We start from the raw sequence: 24,037 nt of genomic DNA, 5'->3' as shown, positions 1-24,037 counted from the left end.
GCTTAAAAGTTATATAGTGAATGCAGAGCTGAGCAGCGTTTAACAGACTTTTTAAGTTGGTTTTGAAAGTGCTGATAGAGCTGCAGCTCATCTCATTGTCAGCAATATAGCAACATTTTTAGCACAATGTTGAGTGATAGGCTGCTCCATGCAAACACTTTAGCATGCAGTATGAGTAGTAGGCTCCATGTGAACATACAGTAGGCTACACTGTGTTGAGTTAGACTGAGTTCTTTCCTGGAGACTCCCCAAATCTGATACTTTACATTTGATCCTTTCCCCTCTTCCGTCTCCGTCTTCATTTATCCTCTCTTTCAAAAGACAAACTCAAAGACAAAAGAAAAACCTTCTGTTGACTTTATTTCTGACAAACAAAGGATGAGGTTGATCATTCAGAGGGTGTCTGTTTTTGCTCTTCTCTCCTTCAGCTCTGAATTGACTCCTCGGCTGCAGTCAAATGTTGTTGGTGTTGTGGGACATTGATAACAGGAAATGACACGGTGTTTTCTGACAAGACTGAACAGGAAATATCCTCTGGTGTTTTCACTGCAACAGAAAAACACTGTGGTAATATAATGGCTATAATATGCTTCAAGTTTAAACTGTCTCAAGCTGGTCTTAAAAAACTACAGGATCACTATAATAATCTGTGTGTGTGTGTGTGTGTGTGTGTGTGTGTGTGTGTGTGTGTGTGTGTGTGTGTGTGTGTGTGTGTGTGTGTGTGTGTGTGTGTGTGTGTGCGGGCGCGCGCGCGCGTGCGTGCGTTTGTGCTGCCTACCTCCTTTGGCTTTGCTGTTCCAGTTTGGGCCTCCCTAGCATTACAGATCTGTAAGTGAAAGAGGAAAAGTTCATAATATGCATCACCATTTCAATCAATCAATCAATCAATCAATCAATCAATCAATCAATCAATCAATCAATCAGTCAATCAATTTTATATTACATAATATATATATATATATATATATATATATATATATATATATATATATATATATATATATATATATATATATATATAATATATATATATATATATATAACAGTTATACCAAGGTGCTATAATAAAGCAGGTAAGATTTATTTTAGACCCAACAATTAAAACAATTCTCACATGCACTGGTGATTTTACTGCAGGTCATGTGGCAGGTCATGTGACAATTGAAATGACGAATAAAGACAGTCGGCATGTCTGGGAACGCCCACAAAATGTTAAACGGCTGGCGCGCGAGTGGGGTAAAACCGCCGATATATCTCATGGGCTGACTCACCAAAAGACGGTGCTGCGGCTCTAAACTACAGATTTGGGGGTTCTAGAGCAGAACACAAGACGTCTGCTCAGATGTGCGTTTACTGCGGTGGTTAAATCCCCGATCGTGTCTGCCTGGGCTGGGCTATCAGCTAAATTCTAACTTTGCTGAATGGATAGAACGGGGGATTTACCCCACCCTGACCACGCCCTCAGCCAGGCTGAGCCAGCTAACCCAGCATCTATTGTGGGCGTTCCTAGAGCCTGTATGGGCGTTCCCAGACATGCGGACTGTCTCTATGGGCATTTATAGACATATTTAGTAGTAGCCTATTATTATTTGTAATAATTTTCCAAAGAGTTAAAAACTTCACAAAGGAATAAACAGATGTTAACAGCCTTTCTATTTTATACTGACAGAAAAATGTCTTGGGGATGGCCACAATATATTGGTAGATCTGTCAAGATTAGAGAATGTATACGTCGATAGTCAGAAGTCTTAATTCATTTTATTCACTTGATTTATTTAGGTGAAATTTTATTTTTTCCATCCTGTTTTTTTTAGTTCAAGCTAACTAAACATCTAAAGCTACTCTTCTACTCCTCTCACAAACAGACAGGGAGCTTATAGGAGAAGATGATGACGACTATGAGTCGAGACGACGACGAGGTGACGAGTACTGTGCTTTTTAAATCATTACTATGCTTTATTATGCTGACGACACCACATTTTTATTTTTTTTGACCCATCATTTAGAATTTCGGTATTTTACAACCTGGACCTTATTTTCATATTTTTTTTGAGACAGAACTGGGAGCGCCTCGATTTACCGCCATCCATCTGCCTGCTGATCCTAGATTGGGACTGTGTGGGACCTGCTGAGTCTCACAAGAGTATAAAGAATTCAGTTTGTGTCCATTTCTAGCTTTACTGTATTCACCTTATGCAGAAGAGACCATCTGTCTTGAGAGACTAACAGGAAGTGTAAATACAATCGGAAGTTCCGATTGTATTTACACTCCTGTGACTCATAAACTGACTCATAATGTGACGACCTTTTGAACAGGAAGTCATGATACAATGGGTCAAGTGGGTGGCGCTGCACAAGGTGAATAGGCTACCATGAGTACCTTGAGTCTGCAGTAGAGTGATGTCAGGGTGACCCCATACAAGAACAGGATACCGCCCAGCACGTAACAGATCTGAGGCTCTCCAAAAGCTTCTGTGGAGAGACAGGGGGACATTTTGTTAGGGAGCCAAACCACACAGCCTAATAATAGCACTTCTAAATGATGTCTTGGACTATTTTCAATAATGAAGACTACATTGGCGATCCAGGTTATCATCCCATATTGTATCATCCATTCATTGAATTGCATGTCCCCTTTATTTTCTCTCTCTCCCTCCTGCAGCCTCACCCCTAGCGGTTACTCATTCAGTCATTGATATACACGCCCTCCTCATTCCTTGTCCAATCACTGTCTCCCACAGTTTCCCTCTCTCTAGCCTATACCCAATCAGCTCATTTCCCTCGTTTTTCTGCTGGCCAATCAATTGAATGACTTGTATAAAAGTTCCCATGTATCTCACTGTGTTGTAACTCACCTATGTGCTGTCACCTCTCAGTTGCTGAACCTCGTTGAAGCAGTGTTTCGCCCCACCTCCTCCCCTGATCACCGCAATTGTCATGGCTCCTGATGAATTCTCTATGGGGGAATTCTCTATCCTATAAATCAATGACGTCCTCCGCTCAACTCAGGAGGAACCGTCATCATATCATGGAGTCATTCGCCAAATCTAATTACTATCATTAAAAGTTTATCTGTACCTTCTCTAGTCTCTAGTCTCTCATTATTGAAATAGTAATAGTAGTAAAAGAAATAGTGATAACCATCTAATGAATATAGGTATGTGACGTAAAACAGACCCTTGGCACTGGAGTCAGCAGAAACCATTTATCTTAAGGCCCTTCTTGCCTAAAATCTCTTATTATGCAATTATTGCATTATTGTATCCTATAATTTATCCACGTTTTTGCCTGTTCTTTGTTTGTAGGGCAACGAAGCCAAAGGTTTTATGACATTAACCTATATCATGATGACCATGTCTGTTTTCAATGTTACTTCATGGCATATGATTGAGTAAAGTGGATTTCTTCATTTCAGACAGTGAATCCAACAGCAAAAGCAGCCATTACATATGCTTTGAAACCAGTCATATAAATATAAGCACAATATTGAATAGTAGCCTCGTTACATGGTCTACAGAAATGTTGGTGATAGTATGCAATTAAATGGAAATAGTATATAAAGAATAAGGTAGAATGTTAAGATCAGCCACTATCTACAGTTTTTGCTATAATATGTTAAAGGTGTATTTACTTAAAAAGTTTTTATGTAATTTTATTTTAGTTTCAATAATTATAGACACAAAGCCTGACATCTCATACATTTTGAGTGGATAAAGTCTAACCCCCACGGCTACACTATGTTGACACTGGTGTTTTGTCACCTACCGTTGGTTGCTTGGTTGGCTGTGTTGTTTCTGGCTGTAACAGTGATGACAGTACCGTTTCCATGGCCCTCTCTTAGCAGTGGTACCTCCACAGTCACCTCGCAGATGTATCTACCTGAATCACTTCTCGTGATATTTGGAAAGATCAGATTTGAACAGTAGCACTTTTCCTTCTTCACAGATCCCAGACACTGGCCTTTATTGATGGTTGCATTCTGCTCATTACTAATTGTTTGTTGATTTTTCAGCCATTCAACTCTCACTTTTTCCATGTTCACGTTCACATCCCAGCAGCAGTCTATCTGTACAGTCTCCCCCTCTTTGATGGTGACATCAGGAGACTGGGTCACAGCAAATGAGTTTTCAGATGAAACACCTAAAAGAGACAGAAGCACAATGCACGATTCATGCACATCAGTTCAATGAACATTCAACAAAATTACTGTGAGGGTTTTTATGTTGTATGGACAGCAGAGATCATACATGGCATGTTTAAAATCAATCACAGTGATTTAATGGGATTTTGGATTCCCTCATTTTGACACGTGTCAAAATCAGTCATTTAAAGTCAAAGATGTGTTTGTACTCACACAGAGAGGCGAGAAGCAGACCGCTCAGTAGAAGCTTCATCATATCACACACTGACTTCTGCCACTCATCTATTTATTTATAGCAAAGACTCTACCACTGGGGTGGGGGGCGCGTGCGCACACACACCTGCGCACGCGCATACACACACACACCTGCGCACGCGCATACACACACACACACACAACCACGGGAAGCATCATCTTGTATTCAAGTTAATAATGTGACATGTGTGCAGAGAGGTGTTAAAAACCACAGCCTTGGTCGGCAGAGGGTGGAGCAGCGACAAATAAAAAGACCGGTTTCAACCAGTTAGGTCTTCATCATGGTACAAATGGGGGAATGAGCATCAAGCAGCCACTTTATAAACTTGTCTGAGGGTGTCATCCAATCTAAATTGGTGAATACAGGGGGGCGACAGACAAAAATTGATCACAATGAGTGCATTTACATGCACACAATAACCTGATACCGTCCTACAAAGCTTTGTGGCGTTTGTTTGGAACGTAAGCACCTTTTCATGATTGGCCACAGCCATTGTCACACACCCATTTGGCCAGTTCTAAATTGGCCCATGACCTATTCTACAAAATATTAAACTGAGGGTGCAATGCATGCTCTTGCATCCCCATAGAACCAGGCTTGCTTGCTTGTGTGTCTTGGTGTGGGCATGGTCCCTATACCTCCTGCACCTGGCTCAGCTCATTCCACACACCTGCTCATCATCTGCAATCAGTGCACCTGTCCCAGATCTGGCCAATCACCACTCCTCTTAAATCAGTATTCACCTTATGTAGCCCCGCCCCCTTGAGCCAGTTGTGTTACGACTTCCTGTTCAAAACACAGTCTGTTTTACCCGGTCAAACCAAGGCTGAATCCGAATAGTCACTCCTAACTCCTTTTCCTACCTTTTCCTTTAGGCCTACCTCACCGGAAGTAAAACATGCAGTTTTTTGTTTTTGTTTTTGTGTTTGCCCCATGTAGGCTACATTATTAAGCTTCTCTGGGGTCAATACGCCACTGGTGACGAAAGAATTTGTTAGCAAGTAGGAGGAGCTTAATGTAGCCTACGTGGGGGGCGGGGTGGGGGGAGAAACACCATGTTTTACTTTGAGGTCACAGAGAAGGTAGGAAAAGGAGTGAGGAGAAGTGACTATTCGGATGGAGCCCTTGTCTGACTCACTGGCTGCAATTTCACATTGAGTGGCAGATGATTCTAGAGGCCCATAACAGAATGATCACAATAAAGTACTGTACTGTCACAGGAAGTGTAAACACAATAGGAAGTAATTGGCTGACCCCCGTGTTGGAACATAAGGTGAATAAAGACGCTGCTCTCCCCTACTGTCTGTGCTCCAGCCCTCCATGCTAATAGTATTTTTCCCCTCCAATTTTCTCCCCAATTGTACTTGTCCAATTCCCCCCGGTCGTTGCTCCACCCCCTTTGCCAACCTGGAGAGAGTTGTAGACTAGCACATGCTTCCTCCGATACATGTGCCAGTTTCACTGGCAGGACATAGCGCATGGGAGGATCACGCTATTCCCCCCAGTTCCCCTCCCCATGCACCTCAACCAACCAGAGGGGGGCGCTAGTGCAGCGGCCAGCACTCATACCTCCCACCCACATACACGGCCAATTGTGTCTGTAGGAGCGTCTCCACATGGTAGGCTAGGCGAGTGCTTTTACCTCACTACCTAGACTACCCAGACACCCAATAGACAGTATGTTGAGTGATAGGTTCCATGCACTTTAGCAATAGCAGGCACCATGTGAAGACAGCTGTTCAGTATCCAGTATTTCAATATATCCTCTTTAAGAAAGACAGGCACAAAGACAAGGAGAGTTGGCTTTATTTCAAACATGATTCTGACAAACTACAGATGACTTATGTGTCTGTGTTTTTGACCATAACTCCTCCATGCTTCTCTTACGTCAAATGCTGTTGGTGTTGTGGCCATTGATGTACAGGAAGTCACATGTGGTTTCTGACAAGACTTCATAGGAAATGTCCTCTGAAGGTTTTACTGGAACAGAGAAACACTGCTGTAATATAATAGCTATAATATATTGCCTATAATGGATGAGAGACACTGGCTTTTAAAGAAAACAGAACAATAACTTACAATATAGCCTATGTTTCATGTTTAGCAAAATCCTAGTTTTGCTTGTACAAATTATGCTAATGAACTATCAGGAATATGAGTACAGAGAAATAAGACCTATCAGACTCAAATATTACATTGAATTGCTGTGCTCCACTACATAATAGTCTATGCCACTTTGCAGCCCCAGCTGCTGTTCTAAGGGCGGGTCTAGTGGGGGGGGGGGGGGGGTGGGGGGTCAAAATTGAATGACTGACAGTTCGTAGCACCAATGAGAGAGCGTTTCAAAAAATGGCCTGCGCCTGATCGCTAAAGTCATTATTGATTGGTGACCCCAGGATTTCACGGATAACAATCACTGGCAAGGACACCAGTTTGGAACTAAAAGTGTCCCAGACCCAGAGAGAGATCTGCAGCATGCAGTAACGTATTTAGCGTAGCTACAACGTAGTGGATCAGCGTAAGAACTCTCATGGGTCAGTCATTGAGACTAAATAAGACCTAACAACACTGAGCTCTCTTTCTATATCTTCCACAAAACCCAGATCACCATTGATATAATTCATACTGACTACAGAGGCTTTCAAGTGTCTACTGTCATTTATGTTTGCACAGGACAACCCTTGGGACTTGGGTCTGATGGAACAAGTGCATGAGATTTCAGACCAAGACAATGAAATCATGAGACGCCGTTTTCTTCCGCTCCCTGCTCACTTCCTCTCTCCTTCCTGTTGGCTGTTGCGACACTTCCTACACCTCTTCCACCGGGTATGATGCATCTACTGCGTCCTCTTCTATTACCCTCACACCATCCTCTTCACCTTCCTCTCCTCTCTCGGCTGAAGTGGGTTCATTTGTAGGAGCTGCTGAAACAGGAATGCACTCATCCATCAAAATCTTCATCTACCATGTATGCCCTTAAAGGGACAGTTCACCCCACAATAAAAAACAACAACATATTTATCCTGCTATTTATCCAGATCATTTCTGTGTGTGTTGCCAAGTTTTGGAGAGATCTGCCGTAGAGATGTCTGCCTCCTCTCGAGTACAATGGAACTGGATGGTACTGCAGCATGTGGTGCTCAAAGCGCCAAACAAAATACATTTGGAAAAACTCAACAGCAATAGCCTATCTCTTTCCAGAAATCATGACCTGGTTACTCAAGATACACTGTATTTATACATAATAGCTCCAAAACTTGGCAACTCAAACCAAAATGATTCTAGACAGTTAAATAGCACCTACAGGTAAGATGATGTTTTTGTGAACCGTCCCTTTAATCATTAAAGGGACAGTACAGTACAGTACAGTACAGTGCATACAGTACAGTTAGCAGCTATTATTTATGCTGTGACACATGAAGTGAATATGGAATTGTACCTGGTTTGTGTTGCTGAGGTTTCTTCCCACTTCTGTTGAGGTAGAAGAAGGTTAGAAGAAGGGTGAGGAAGGGAAGATAGCGCAGATAGCGGAGGACAGAATTCAACACATCCCCCATCTCTGGACCTGGAATTCATCCACAGAGCTGGTCAATTGCTATCACCACTAACCCTTAGACAAAAGACATTTACTTAAGTTAACTTTTAGTATACAGTACTTATATAAAAAAAAAGGAAGTATACATTTGTTTTTCTTTGTTGTACTTGAAAAAGCTACACTTGAGAATAGTATTGTAACAAACCGGTCTCGATGTATAAGGTGCGCACGATGGCCCTTGGCCATTGGGATTGTGCCTTAGTTGGATGATGATTAACGTGCTCAGGACAGGCCCGGATTCAGTACTGGCCTCGCCTGTGCTGTTACAGTATTATTGATGTTATTTAGACATGTTGAGTACTATATGCTTTTGCAAAAAAGGTACTGAGGATATTATACTTATAGGCTTATACTTTTAATGCTGCTACAGGCATCCTTAAAGTAGTATACTGAAGTCTTAACCATACTTAATTAAGCAGCCTAACAACAATATGCAAGAATGTGGCATGCTGGCTCAATAGTTGCCAGAGGGTCCTAGGTTCTGCAAGATAGTACTTACCGTTTACCCATAAGTATTTGTTGGAGTCAACTACATTGAGTTATACTATTATGATAAAAGTATACAGATATTAACTTAAATTGACTATTTCAGTCCCATATTGTAGCAATTTTCTTTGATTTAACTTGAAGTATTACAACTTTATAAACTAAAAAGTGGGATGATTTAGTCTCAAAGATTAACACACAAATTATAATATAGTTCCCCAAATTTAGTTTACTTTTTATACTTAAGTCAATTAAACTTAAAGTATAGTAGTTATTTTAAAACTCCTTTGAAATGGAACTACTGCCTCCAAACAAGGAACCACATAAGCTTGCTATGTGCTGTTCAAGAGCAGCCTAAATTGACAGTGAAATGTATTCACCTCCCTTGAATTTATATATTGTTGTGCTGCAAAATTAGTTCAAGATGCATACTTTTTTGTGTGTGTTTCGGAAATTCAAATAAATGTACAGTACTGATTGAACTGATTTTGTAGTACAAGAAAATGTGTAAAAAGTACAAGGAGATTAATACATTAAGACTCTTTTGAGGATCGTACTTGACTGTGCTGGTCCTTCCTCGCTTTCCCGTGGCTTCACCTCAAGCCTGGTCCCGGCACCTATACCTTGCCAAAACTCTGGTATCTCCACAGTAATCATGCAGAAGTATTTCCCTGCATCCTTCAGGGCAACCTTTTGGATATGGAGGTGACTCTCGTTAAGATCCAAGACAAGGTCCTTCTTCACTAGACGGTCCTCCTCTGGCAGGGCAGGGACTTTGAGCCAGTTTACCATGACCCTGGATCTTTGGTGTTGACCGCCCCAGTGGCAGCTGATGCGCACCGGTTCCCCAACCACGGCCCGGATACTCAGAGGGGACTGGGAGACCGAGAATCTGGTACCAGAGGCTTGTCCATGGGAGACAGCTGTGAGCCATTAAACACAGAAAAGTTCTATCACTTTTAGACATTTTTAAATTAAACTTAAAAAATATTTTTTGTAGCACACTTTTCCATTCAAGTATCAAACAGCTGAGTTGGAACACTTAAGAGTTGAACCTGATGTGAGACTTTGCATTTATAAATCATGTGCGTTTTTTCCACTTATTATAAAGATATTTACTCTGCAACAGCAGGTGGCTTTCTACATCTGTATTCACAAAGTGTGTTGAAAACACAGCCGTAATCAAAGGAAATATCTTACCAGACCAAAACAATGTCAAGATAAAGGCGTTGAGCTGCATCTCTAGCGGCGCAGTACAGATTAATACCACGATACTTTGATGCCTCTTTTGTGTCTGAACATCAGCCACTGAAGTGACGCGTGCTGATGTCAGAGATGGGGAATGGGACTTGTGACTTGGACTCGAGTCGCACTTAAGTCGCGCACACACACTGACTTGGGACTCATCCTAAAAAGACTTGAGGCTCGACTCAGACTCGAGATTTGGGACTAAACAATCTTTATTTTATTTTTTATGTATTACAATAGGGAAATTGCTCTGATCAATGCTGATACTGTATGCTAATAAATGAGTGATGATGATACAGTACAGTACATGCTTTGAATTCCTTCAGTTTTAGCTCTGTTTTAGTTCATGTTTCCGTACCGTCAACAGTATCCTGGCAGCACTGTTCTGAATATACTGCAGCTTCTGGATGTTCTTGCCAGAGATCCCGGTGAAGAGTGAGTTGCAGTAGTCCAGCCTGGAGGAGATAAAGGCATGGACAAGCTTCTCTGCATCTGACAGGGTTAGAGTGGGACGAGTTTGGAAATGTTTTTGAGATGATAGAAGGAGGTCTTACACAGATGTTTTATGTGCTCATTGAAGGTCAGGTGAGGGTCAAACCTAACACCAAGGTAAGGTTAGTGACTGAGGTAGAGAGAGGCATGTCCTGACCATCAAAGGTGAGATGGTATGTATGGGGATGACTGAAGCTGGTGGGGAGTGCCAATAAGGAGAGCTTCATTATGCTGCTGTTCAACTGAAGGAAGTTGTTGCTCATCCAAGCCTTTCTCTCCACAAGGCAGTTAGGGCGTGATATGTGTCATCAGCATAACAATGGAAGGACAACCCTGCTGATGACACGACCAAGGGGGAGAATGTAGAGAATGAAGAGGATAGGGCTGAGAACCGACCCCTGTGGAACACCACAGGTGACAAGGAACAATTGGGACTTGCATCCTCCCATTCGAAACATACTCAGTCCTGCCGGAAAGGTAGGACTGAAACCACTTGAATGCAGAGTCTGATAGTCCGATGGTAGTGCGGAGGCGCTCTACGAGAATGGTGTGATCCACTGTATCAAACTCAGCACTCAGGTCAAGGAGAAGGGATGGTGATCCTGCATCAGCTGTCATCAGCAGGTCATGACCCTGGGGTTGTTATGTTTAAGGTGGTCCTGGAGCTGAGAGACAACCACCTTCTCCAACACCTTGGACAGGAAAGTGAGATTGAAGATAGGCCTATAGTTGGGCCGAACTTCCGGGTCCAAGGTGGGCTTCTTGAGGAGGGGGCAGATGAGAGCGGTTTTGAGAGCAGATGGGACACGGCCGGTTTGAAGGGAGAGGTTGACGGTTTGAGTGATCAGGGGGCTGAGAATGGGGGTGTATAGCTTGAGTAAGACTGTGGGAATGGGGTCCAGGGCACAGGTGCAGGGTTTCATTTTTCTGAGGATTTCCTCAATGTGGCTCTACTGAACACCAGACAGGGGTCAATGGCACGAGGAGATAGAGAGGAAGAGCTGGACATCAGAGAGCGGATGTTATTAACCTTGGCTCTGAAAAAGTCCATGAAGCTGTTACATTGCTCCTCTGTTGGGGAAGATGATTGTGGTATATATATACGGTTACACATTTCAATATTGTTTCACCATAAAATCTTTTGCCAGTAATTGTGAGGCAGAAGACTATCAAATATTTCTCTAAGCTTTACATAGGAAGGGCAGAGAGGGGAAACAAACTCACTGCCTTTCTGGCAGTCACACACACACACACACACACACACACATTCATCTGAAGGGGAAGGAACGGAGGTTGTGGTTGAAATGTTCACCTAACAGAAGCCATGCATGTGTGTAGGCTATGTGCACGTGCCCAGAGGGAGGGACGTAGCTCTTAAGAGTGGCAGAAGTCAGTGTCGAGTCAGTGTGTGATATGATGAAGCTTCTACTGAGCGCTCTGCTTCTCGCCTCTCTGTGTGAGTACAAACACATCTTTGACTTTCTGACTTTCTGACTGATGTTTCAACTATGTGTTAAAATGAATGGACGTATGCTAAAAAAAGAACTACAAATCGATAATGTCGAGATTATAACAAAGGTATTCCTCATTATATAGACCAGGGCTGTCAAACTCATTTTAGTTCACGGGCCACATGGGACCCAATTTGGTCTCAAGCGGGCCAAAGAAAATCAATGTATAATAACCTATAGGCCTAAATAACAACACTTCCAAAATTCCCAGAGTCCTTTAGTGTAAATATTAGGCCTACAGGTACATTTTAAGAACAGATTTTCACATAAGGTTATGTCAGCTACCATATCATATCAATTTACGATCTGTAACTGTGCATTACATGACAGCAACTGTCCAATTGTTCTCTATATTCAACGTTATTGAAAATCGTTTACCATTTATTTCGTAATTAATATAGAAAACATATTGTTAGGATGACGTCATCATTCCTACTTTGACGTCGTCACCCCGACTATGATGTCATCGATCACTGATGATGTCATGGTTCATAAGTGTCTTTCATGCCTTTCGCTAGTGATGTCATTGCACAGGTGATGTCATGTCTCTGATGATGTCACAAACGGTATGATGTCATAGCACAGGTGGTGTCATGCTCGGATCTATAAAGGCCTGTTCCGGCAGGCTCTGGCCAGTGATTCATAATCTAAACTAGGATCATACCAATCTCTGCAACATTTGCAACCTGCAACTTCTGCTACCAGCAACTTCTGCAATCTCTCTGCAACCGTTCCCAAAACCTCGAACAGTGCAGCCCCCGCTATCAAGCTACCAAGTTCCACAACACCCCAGCTTCTCCAGACCTACCAAGTTTCCCGTGGTCGTCAACTACCCGCGAATAGATCCACACGTCTAACTCCGATCCTGACACATATATTGTAACTTGTAATATTGTAACCCCTGAAACCTGACACCTCTTACACTTCACAAGTGCATCAATATTAGGTGTCAAATCTCAAACTTGAAAAATTTTAATAATGACTTCTCAGTGCAATTTTCACACTTTGCAAAGTCATCCTGTGGGCCGGATTGGACCCATTTGGCGGGCCGGTTCTGGTCCCCGGGCCATATGTTTGACACCCCTCATATAGATGGTTTTAACTTGACAACATAAACATTCTAAATTACCCCTAGCTTACTTCCTGTTGCAGTGTTTGCTAATACAATAGCTTTCAGGAAATAAGCTAGGTTTCAAACTATTCCCTACCTAGCAACACAATTCCATGAAAACTGTCTATAGCTGCATTTGTGCTGCCACCAATCTCAATGGCCCTCTTTTTGATCAAGCAAACAACAAATGAATGCATATAGAATTGTATTATTTATCAAATATAGTATTGATCATGTTATACCATCAAAAAGCTTTCAACTGCAAATATGATGCCATTGGGCTTTTGCAAATATTATTTTGTATAATCATGATTTGGACCTACATCTTTCAGTGGTTTGAATCACTGTTTTGAATGAGTTTTTTTTAATCTGGCTTGCGTGTGGTAAAAAAAGGATGAAGACAATTCCTTTTCATCTGAAAGTGAAATTGAAATGTGCAACAAAGAAATGACCACACTGAATTCAGATATTCCATGTAGAGCATCATGACTATCGATTTGTTTGGCATTTTAGCCTAGTATCAGATTAAATCACTGATTGATCGATCATCGCACAAAAATCCTCTTTGATTTCGCTGAATCTTGTCATAACATCTGTGTTGTCGAAGTTTAGCCAACTGTACGTATGATCTGGTAATTAACTAAGGGATCGTATTTCATTCTGTTTTATTAGGTGTTTCATCTGAAAACTCATTTGCTGTGACTCAGTCTCCTGATGTCACCACCAAGGAGGGGGAGACTGTACTGATAGACTGCTGCTGGGATGTGAACGTGACCATGGAAAAAGTGAGAGTTGAATGGCTGAAAAATCAACAATCAATTAGCAATGTGCAGAATGCAAGCATCAATAAAGGCCAGTGTCGGGGATCTGTGAAGAAGGAAAAGTGCTACTGTTCAAATCTGATCTTTCCAAATATCACGAGAAATGATTCAGGTAGATACATCTGCAAGGTGACTGTGGAGATACCACTGCTAAGAGAGGGCCATGGAAACGGTACTGTCATCACTGTTACAGCCAGACACAACACAGCCAACCAAGCAACCAACGGTAGGTGACAAAACACCAGTGACAACATAGTATGACTCTACCCAGTCAGTGTGGTGGGTCATCTCTAGGATTATGGATATGTTGCATTTGACTATATATTTCAATCATGATGTGGTCTAAATGCTGTTTCAGAGTATACCCAGTGTAAAATGATGGGGGGTAGAGTCCGCACTCTGCTGAACAAGATGTCTCCCAGACGGATAGATTTATTGGGAGACATCTTGTTCAGCAGAGTGCGGACTCTACTCTTTTTCTACATTGTTTGACCCCTTGTCCTGCACCTGCAATTTTGACTGGATGTGCGCGCTCTACTCTCTTTTGTTATTTGAATGGGCAGGCATCAATTTTGTACTTTTTTATCTTACCATTTGTAAAAATAAAAATAAAACTTTTTTTGCCCCCTATCATTTTACACTGGGTAGAAAAAGTAGAAAAAGAGTAGAGTCTGCACTCTGCTGAACAAGATGTCTCCAAGACGGATAGATTTATTGGGAGACATCTTGTTCAGCAGAGTGCGGACTCTACTCTTTTTCTACTTTGACCATTCAAATAAAACATGATTTAAAGTATTAAAAACTGTAAATTTTGGCGAAGAAGGCTTTCATCACACCAAAAGGTCAAACTTAACTGAAATGTCATGTCCACTTTGGACTTGTAGCCCATTTTTGTGTTCGCTCCTGTTGTGCGACCCAGGGGACCCAGATTTCTCCCGTGTAGCATATATAAAGATCTAAATAACACCAAAGCAGCAGTTTCAATCCAAAAATATTGGTACTGTATCAGCCTTGAAAATTGGTAAATTGGTTGAAATGTATTCTCTATTTTGTATTTTTTAAAGGGAAAAATAAAGCAAGATGAAAATATCGTTCAGAATTAATTGCTATTCATCATTTTTTACAAGTTAGGATTGAGACTATATTTTTAGTTAATCGCCGGAATAGAACACCGCATAATGATGATATACAGTATGGGTAGGTGTAATCTGGGGGCACGGGGTGGGTTTGTGTACAGTATGGGTGGCCTAGGGTGATAGGGATTGTGTTGTGTCTATATATGTATGTATGATATATGCTACATCTATTCTATTATTATTATTATTTGTGTGGACCTAATATATATATATATATATGCCTTTTATGGTATTATCCAAATCACATTTCAGGGAAAATAGGGCTACTAAAATAGTAGAGTCAGGTTTTGGGGGGTGAAACTCAATCACAGATGATGCTGACTATATCTTAAACTTAATACAATCAGCATTAATATAATATTTCTTTCTCTCTTTCAAAAGATGTACAAGACTCTACAGTAATGGTTTCGCTGGTTGTTGTGGCTCTATTGTTCCTCATCACCTTCATCTGCGTTTGGACTCTGAAGAGGAGACAAGGTAAAAAAAATAAAAATAGAAGGAGGGAGGATATATTATTCAAGCATCAGAAACTGAATTGATGCAATGTCCCAGCAAGTTAAGGCTTCTATAGAGACAAGGCAGAAAAGATGCTGATATAACTAATCATGGATCAGAAAATTGGAGTGACCTCAGTTTCAAATTAGTTGGACTCCCAAGTCCCATGTCCCTGTACCTTCCAGTCTCCAATGTGAAATGTCTTGTTAAGCAGAAATAAGTTATAATTATCTTTAAAAAGAAAAATAGTATTAGCACTGGTAGTAGTAGCACTAATACCTGGTCTCCTGGAATTTCGGTTGCGTGCTCTGTGCACAAAAAGCCAAAGGAAAGTGTTTTCCCAGCAGATGACATAAAGAAGGCACGACTAAACCGGTAGCAGTGTCTGACACTGACATGTGGAGTTCAGTGCGATGGAAGGCCGTAAATATTTGCCTTCAACTCTGAAAACCTGGCTTGCGTTAGCTAACCGGTTCATGTGTGAAAATGACATGCGAAAATGACAATACGTGCTATTGTCACATATTCCTTTTGTGGTGGAGGAACATAACCTTCACATTATTCGTGTCTGCAATGCATAGCCACGTAGTCTGTTTAACCTTTATCAACCATATTCTTGCTGTGTGTGTGTGTGTGTGTGTGTGTGTGTGTGTGTGTGTGTGCTGCGCCCACAGGTTCAGAGCGACCAGCCAGGGTGATCTATGAAGTCCCCCATCTGGACTCTGAGGAGACGGAGGTGGACGGACACAGCACCGGCTCCTCCAGAGGCTCAACACAATGGGTGAGTCCACACACCTCACCGACAGCCAGGATGTGTTCTGGTTTATCAGAAAAGACCATGATTTATTTTTCTTCTTTTTATTTTTTTTTAGCTTGGAGTCATATTTTATTAAAGGAACATGCATTCTACTTTTTGATAGATAGCGATTGATAGAAATCGATAGAACTTCTGAGGGAACTAACTAACTTTGACTGACACATATTAGTGGTGTCCATGTAATGTTTCAAGCCATTTTCAATTCTGTTTAAAGTCTTTGTTTTGGTGTTTCCAAGTTTTTAGTCATACAGTAATTTAATCCAATTTTAGTGTGTAAAATTGAATTCCAGCTTAGACTGTAAGGTTTAAATATAATAGTGTGTGAGCCGAGGTGACAGGTGGTGAAAAGTGTAGAAAATGACTTTATTCTCCATCTAAAAGCAAGTCAAAGTCCTTTTAGTCTGATCTGATATGGGATTTCAGACTTGCAATACTGTAAAAAAAAGAAGGTTCTGAGCCTTGATGGTAGGTCAAAACAGATCTCGATGACAGGGAAACAAAGTTCGACAACACTGGACAAATCCGTCTGGCTTGCGTTCCGGCCCCACACTCTGATTAGATAGAGAGGCTAGTCCATCCCTGCATATATTGCAATGGGCTGTTTGAAATTATGGTTGTTATAAGCATCACAAACCGCGTGCATGCAGTTAAAAGAGAAAACCTTTCCACAAGCATCAACTCAACCAGTTCGTTCTTCACTCTTTATCGGTCTCTCAGGTGGGCCCTTAGGTTACACCCCTAGCCTACAGTTAGTGGCTGGCAGGGTTAAGAATAAGAAAAGACTCACTCACACTTGGTAAAGTCGTTTTAAGCCTATACCCTTTCTTAGTAGTTCCTCTGGTGAACGGGTTTTCTCCTAACGCACAAAATGCTTGAACTGGATACATGGGGAGGCAATAGGGCACCTAGGCCTACACACCAGAGCCACACACACACATTACACACACACACATACATATATATGTATATATATATATATATAGAGAGCGAGAGAGAGGCCACACGTATGCATTCCCCCAGAGAGTAGGCCTAATATATATTAAAAAAATATGACTAAGCTTATGAAGGCATAATTATGGTTTGAATGTGTGTGTGTCACCCCCCCCAAACCAAAAAAGTAGAAGTAAACAAAAAAAGCGACTCAATTGCAGGAACGTGGGAGAATGTAGTTGGTTCCATCCCTGTCGGTTTATGCCAGAATCCTCCCTAAGTGCAACTTACTGGACCAAATACAACACAGGCGTGCCACGGCTTGAATGCACCTTCTCATTATATGACACAAGGCTGTTGTGACAGCCTGTTTATGAGCAATTGTGTCTATGCGATGCTTACGCCTACTCAGTTTGACATTGCACAGATATTGCACAGATTTATGCAGTGATCTTTACACAATCTTTTCTATCTTCTCTCTCTCTCTCTCAGTGTCAAGTACCAGTGTACGAATCCTTCGACTACTTTGAGCGTGTGGAGGAGGACAAGAGCAGTGGATCTGACAAGGGGCCACCTCCAGTTCTGAAAAATGAACCCAATGCAGACGTGCCTTAAATCCGCATTCTTTTGAATGGCCTGCAGGGGCGACTCCACTTGCTCCAAAAAGAAGTCTGCTTGTATAGAAGTCAATGTGAAAATGACTCTACATCTCACTTGATTTAAGACCACAGTAAAACACTTTCCTAATGAGTTTATGGTCTCAATCGCCAGTCTCAAGTCTTCAGCATTGTTAATTCTGTAAATTATAGTCCCATTTAGAGGAAAATACACAATAAAGTAGACTATGCTTTGGGGTGTGATTGACAGTGATCACACAGCTCGCCGATCATGGACCAATAGCAGGCGGCGCTGCTCCTGCTCTGTGGGAAATCTTCAGTGTCCCAGTATTTTCTATCTTTGCCTTTTCTGCACATTTGTTTTCTCTTACCTTTAGCTGCATGTACAGTATGCAGTTGCAAATGGCTACAGTGTAAATAGCTCCTATTTTTCTATAAACTAAGCATTAACCATCATTGTGGTCTGGGGTCTTTTCAATGAGGCCATGAGTTGTGGTTTCCAAATGACTTCAGATCAGACACGGACGCCGAGTGGAAAGAAACTGTGGTGATAAGGTCGCTCGGCGTAATAGGTCAACGACAGGAAATGGAAACGGCGTGTGTGACGGTCGAAGTCGTTTCTCCCCGGCCTCCTCTTGCGTATGTTCAGCCCGCAAGGCACGTAAAGCTGATGTGGAGGGTCTGCGGCCGGATATCGTAGAACTGACTGACTGTGTGGACAGATTTGCTGTAGATTTTTGCCAGCACAGTCATCCAGGGTCATCTCTTTCATCTGAAAGTCATAATCAATCTGAAAATAACAGATGGCTCCTGCACAGCTTTGCTTGATAAATATTAGCCTGGCGGTGCTAATAAAATAATTTTGAACATACAAAGTCACTTGACCCAATTGAGTCAGCCAGTTCAAGAGAAGGTGAAGGCTCCAGAAAGACACTCCTATAATAGTGAAAGTCACACCTGTCACATGCTTGCAAATGGTGTTAAACCACCACACTGCAACTGTTCCTTTCTCACGCTATCATACAGTACATGCTTCTGTCCCCTATGGCTACTGGGAATAACTAGAGCAGTGCCCTGAGTTCTTTCATACACTTTATAGTATATTATTCCCTTTTGATTTGTGTTACATTCCTTATGTTACAGGTTATAAAGAAATTACAAGTAAACATAACTTATGCACCAGAAATAAACCAAAATGCAAAATTGCCTTTTCAAAATAAAAGCCATAATTTCTCAAATAAAGGTTTCTTACAACCAAACCCACATTTCCCACTAGGTTACACAAGTGGTTATTGATACAAATTCCATTCTACAAGTAGCATGCAAAACTTCAGTACAGGGCAGGCAAATTTTTGCCCCACACCCAAGATGAAAAGCTTTGGAAATCCTGCAGTAATACTAGAAGAGTGTAGACACTTTTAGAGTGGCTCCCATTGAGTTTGATGCGATGTGTTGAGCTCTGTGACCAGATAAAAGCTCTCAACAGAACGCAGCGCTGCTGTGCTACCAGAAAACTACTGTATAGGCCAGGGGATGTGCTGTCACAAACTCACTCACTGACACTTCCCCTTCCTATGTTTTCATAGCTTTGTGGTTCATGCCCAAAGATGCTCAGCAGTACACACATGGAGTGAGAGTGTGTTTGGGCAATCTAGAGGCCATGTTCAAAGTGGCAACCAGTACAGTAGACTGTGTTGCATTTGAAACCAAGCTCACTTACGTAGTTGGGTTTTCTGTTCAGGTATAATCCAAATGATTGCATGTCAGCCCACTGTTAAAGACTTTAATCACTTTAATCAATTAGGAACAAAAAACTCTCAAAAATGACTCATGCTGCAAATGGACTATAAGCTTAAGTGTACAATTGCCATTGTGAAACTACGTTGTGTTGACACAATCGGAGCCGCCACCCAAATTAAACAGCTTAACGTGTTTGGAAATCATTTAACATCCATACTTGCGTTATATCCTTGAATCAAACCCACATAGCGGGTATAAAAGGAGTTGTCTCTCCTCTTCTGTTCACACCTCTCTTACTGCCCTGTCGACCGCCATCAGCCTTCCATTTTCATCTGTAGCATTTTACCAACACCTCCAGCAGCATGGATAACAAGTTACAGGCAGCCATGGTCCTCCTGCTGGAGACTTTTAAGCAATACGCTTCAGCCGACGGCAATCCCAAGACCTTGACCAAAACCGAGGTGAAGACGCTGTTCAAGACGGAGCTGCCTGGATTTGTCAAGGTATAGCCTTCTGTGTACACCATAGGTGATGAGTAATTGTACTGACAAAGATGACATTGTATTACTGCACTAATATTAAATAATACTAAATATTTGACACTCTGAATTTCCTATATGCATGTGGTAGCCTGCACTAAGCATATAGAGGCCTTGTGTAGCACCCAATGTAATAATTTCCTGAAAACGTAATCAAATTTGCACTAAAGTTGATCAAAAATGTAATAAAACCCAATAATGTAATAACTTGACGAATAATGTAATAAAATGTCCTGACAGATATTGTAATAACATGTTTACCAATAATGTAATGGAAGAAAGGAGAAGTGGGGACCGCACTCGAATGCAATAAATAGCTTTAATGTTCTTTGGCACAGAATGTTCTGTTCGAAGTGCGGTCCCCACTTCTCCTTTCTTCCATTAAGTCTTTTTGGGACGACGCACCAGTCTGAGCGCAGTGGTAACTCTATTATTTTCTTATTACCAATAATGCAATACCTTTCAGGTCGGTGTAACAATTTTGACTGATAATGACCAATCAGCATGGGTATGGACTGGTTTAATGCATCTTTGCCTCATAACTGACTGGCATCGCATATCTGGTCAAAGCTATTGCGAATTTGCGTTTTTTTTTTTTTTTTTTTTACATTACATTATCAAAATTATTACATCAGTAAAAAATCTATTACAATATCGGTCAGGACATTTTATTACATTATTGGTCAAGTTATTACAATATTGGCTTTTATTACATTCTCAATCAAGTTAAGTGCACATTTTATTACATTTTCAGGCGTTATTACGGGTGCGTTCGTAAATCCAATCCGATGCTCTAGCTCAGGGGTGGGCAACTATTTTTCATGGGGGGCCACATGAGAAACCCAGATTGTTGCCGGGGGCCGAACAAATATTGTCATGCCGTAACCCATGGATGGGCAACTTTGATGATAGAGAGGGCCACAAAAAAATGTCCTCGCTACCAGATTTTGCTGAGGGCTGAACGGCGCCAGCGTGAAAAATTTGGGGCATTTGAAGCCAGGTTTAGAGGAATAACTCATTTTAAATTAACAATTGTGATGTCATTATTCAGTCTTAACCACCAATATTTGATCCTTTTCCTCACTCACTCCTATGTCACCACCTGCTCTCCCTTCAGGGCTTGAAATTAACTTTTTTCACCACCTGCCAATATGGCTGCTAGATTTTAAAGTTACCAGCCCATTAGAATTTCCACTAGCCAAAATGTTTTTCTTGAAATAAACCAGAATATGAGTGGGTTAATTTAAGCATAAGTATCAGTAAGTGGCCCGGGATTCTCAAAGCCTGTGTTGAGGGTCACACAACAACAAAAATGCACTCTTGAAGCTAAATAAATCCAAAACCAACAAGTTAATTATTTAAATTTCTACTTCAATGTAGAACAGTCATTTCTTACACATGAGATTACTTTTAGCCTTTTAGTCATAAATATTATTGAAAGATATTCCATATTCCAGACTGAAATGCTATAACAGAAGAGTATTGCCCAGAATGACATGAACATTTGGACACTTATTCAGCGGGTATATTGCATGTTGCGTTCAAGTGCACTGTAAAAAAAAGTTTGAACATCCTGCTTCAGGCTTGAGGTTTACAAATAGCATCCAGTAGTACTCATGCTGTTTTGTTCCCCTGTGCAGGGTGCGAAGGACCAGGGTGCGGTGGACAAATTGCTGAGCGCTATGGACTGTGACGGAGACAGTGAGGTCGACTTCAAAGAGTTTATGTGCATGGTCACTGCTCTCACCTGCACCTTCCACGACTGTGCTCAACGCAAGTGAGCAGTACATCCTGGGACCGCAGCATGTTTTTGTTTCAGGAAACAAAGAAACAACTTCAGAAAGACTGTCTTACAACAATGGACAAATAAAATAGTCTACATGTATATGGTTGTTGTGTATTATGTGACTTGGGTGTGAAACTGGTTTCTCTCTGGCCTCCTCTTGTTCGGCACACAAAACTGATATGGAGGTTGTTGGCAGATATAAAGGACTGCATAGAAGTATGAGGATCTGTAATCTCTGTAGTGACAACTGTGTGGGAGACGAGTATCATGTTTTGTTTGAATGTAAGAATGTAATTACCGTATTTTGAATTTCAGACAGTTATATTTACCCAGATATTATTTAACTCGTCCATCTATGTTTAAACTGATTTTGCTACTACAATCAGACAGACAAAAAGTCATGTGTAAATTAGGTGCCTTTTTGAAGAATGTCCTGCCTTTGTTCAAATGACAGATGCACTAGCCATGCCGTGTGCCATTGTATATTGTTTTTGTATGTTTTGTTTGTGCTCCATACCATGTGATCATGGTCAATGAGTCACATTAAATAAATGAAATGAAATGAAATGAAATGGTATCTGTAACAGTAGTTTAACTGACGGGACATTCACACCAAAAGCGTTTTTGGAACTGCCAGCGTCTTTCTGCAATTCATTCTCGATGTAAGGACGCGCTAAACGTGCTCCTCTTTTAATGAACGCACCTGGTGTTTAGCGCTGGTGGCGTCTTTTGTTTTTGGAGGAGCGCTGTGGGCGTTTTAAAGATGAAAAAAGTTTAACATTAGAGGAAAACTCCTCAACCTCCGCTGCTGCCAGAATTGGCAATAATCTGGCTTTCATGTTGACAGTGAAGTGAACAACATCAAACAGACAAAACTAGCTGGCTACCATCCTTGTGGTCGTTGTGTTCTGACCTGTACTGCAGGCAACTGCAGTGGAAAACAAAACGGAGCACAAAAAAAACGCTCCGTGCGTTGTGTTTTGTGCACAACGGAAGCGCTCTTGACATGATTTTCATAGCATTCTGACTGAGAACAAAAACGCTTTTGGTGTGAATGTCCCATCAGGCGTCAGCTAATGGAGATCCTTTTTTAATAAAACAATAATAAAGAATAAATTCTGACTGTCAACACGCTTGATTTCAGTTTTGTAAATGCAAATTACATGTGATGGTGTGGTGGTGAAGATTACACTCCACGGCAAGTACTGTGGACATTCACACCCAAAGCGCTTTTGGAGCTGCCAGCGTCTTTCGGCAATTCATTCTCTATGTAAGGACGCGCTAAACGTGCTCCTCTTTTAATGAACACACCTGGCGTTTAGCGCTGGTGGCGTCTTTTGTTTTTGGAGGAGCGCTATAGGCGTTTTTAAGCTGAAAAAAGTTGAAGCCCCTGGCAAGGCAAATCTGTGATTTTATCGTAAATATGTAATTTGTGATCTTGAATGCATATAAAACTGTAGCCTATACAAAATATGAAAATTAATTTATGCCCCCCCCCCCCCCCCCCCCCGATCTTTAAAAAAAATCTATTTGCATTTTTTAGCAGTTTGAAAAAGTAGAGGTAAAGTGGGCAGAGTTATCTCAGGAGATTGTTGATGCAATCATAATTAGGAGAAAGCTGGCGTCATATGGGGATGCAGCATGGACATAACACCCCCTCCCTCTGGCTATCTATACAATTTTCACTGTAGCCAAGTGCTCCAAGAATGTGGGCGGCATAGCCTACTGTTCATATTGTTTACATAATGTTGCTCAGAAGAACTACGCCCCCCACAGTCCTGAGAAATGATTTGAGCACTGGCTGTTTTTGAGCTCTTTTATAATAAGTTGTGAATGTTTTTTTAAACTCATATTTGGGTGTGTAAGTAATGAGATGGTAAGCTGTGATATCCTATAAAAAAGACCAGACTGGTTCTTCCTACAAGTCAAAGTAACCTGACAGAATTCCTCTGGTGCACAGATCCTTTCAATAAGCCAATCTCTCGTTTATATTGCTCAATAAACCATGGGGACACTTTTGGGGCGGGGGGTGACAAAACTCATGCCAACTCTCTGGCTCGAGCCAATTTCTTGTCACTCAAGCCAGTTTCGCAGATATACAGGTATATGCGGTCCAATGCAGCGAGGAGTGCAAAGATCTGTATATCGGGGAAACCAAACAGCCGCTCAGTAGATGCATGTCCCAACACAGCCGAGCAAACAACTCTGGACAAGACTCAGCAGTCTACACCCACTTACAACAGGAACACAGTTTCCAAGACCATGATGTCCACATCTTGGACAGAGAAGATGGGTGGTTCGAAAGAGGGGTGAAGG

The 24,037-nt window shown here is 41.5% G+C and overlaps 3 protein-coding genes across 3 annotated transcripts; 2 read left to right on the top strand and 1 right to left on the bottom strand.

The window, feature by feature from the left end:
* Positions 1-463: 463 nt before the first annotated feature.
* On the bottom strand, positions 464-4,394 carry LOC310779331 (uncharacterized protein; the record flags this gene model as incomplete). The annotated part of the gene is made up of 5 exons (XM_083639869.1): positions 464-546; positions 779-826; positions 2,381-2,472; positions 3,766-4,140; positions 4,355-4,394. The coding sequence occupies 5 exons, from the start codon at positions 4,392-4,394 to the stop codon at positions 544-546; spliced, it is 558 nt and encodes a 185-aa protein (XP_083495995.1). The 3' UTR covers positions 464-543.
* Positions 4,395-11,550: 7,156 nt separating this feature from the next.
* Positions 11,551-18,110, top strand: LOC310779795 (uncharacterized protein). The gene is made up of 5 exons (XM_083640294.1): positions 11,551-11,674; positions 13,513-13,887; positions 15,179-15,274; positions 15,967-16,073; positions 17,532-18,110. Exons 1-5 carry the CDS (start codon positions 11,632-11,634, stop codon positions 17,652-17,654), a joined length of 744 nt encoding a protein of 247 aa, XP_083496420.1. The 5' UTR covers positions 11,551-11,631; the 3' UTR covers positions 17,655-18,110.
* Positions 18,111-19,696: 1,586 nt separating this feature from the next.
* LOC310780149 (protein S100-P-like) lies at positions 19,697-22,797 on the top strand. The gene is made up of 2 exons (XM_083640708.1): positions 19,697-19,899; positions 21,576-22,797. The coding sequence occupies exons 1-2, from the start codon at positions 19,759-19,761 to the stop codon at positions 21,714-21,716; spliced, it is 282 nt and encodes a 93-aa protein (XP_083496834.1). The 5' UTR covers positions 19,697-19,758; the 3' UTR covers positions 21,717-22,797.
* The last annotated feature ends 1,240 nt before the right edge of the window (positions 22,798-24,037 follow it).

Source organism: Poromitra crassiceps, assembly GCF_964638095.1.
Source record: "Poromitra crassiceps genome assembly, chromosome: 7".
NCBI lineage: Eukaryota > Metazoa > Chordata > Actinopteri > Beryciformes > Melamphaidae > Poromitra > Poromitra crassiceps.
The sequence above is the reverse complement of the archived record's forward strand: the minus strand, read 5'-3'. Positions and strand labels throughout refer to the sequence as shown.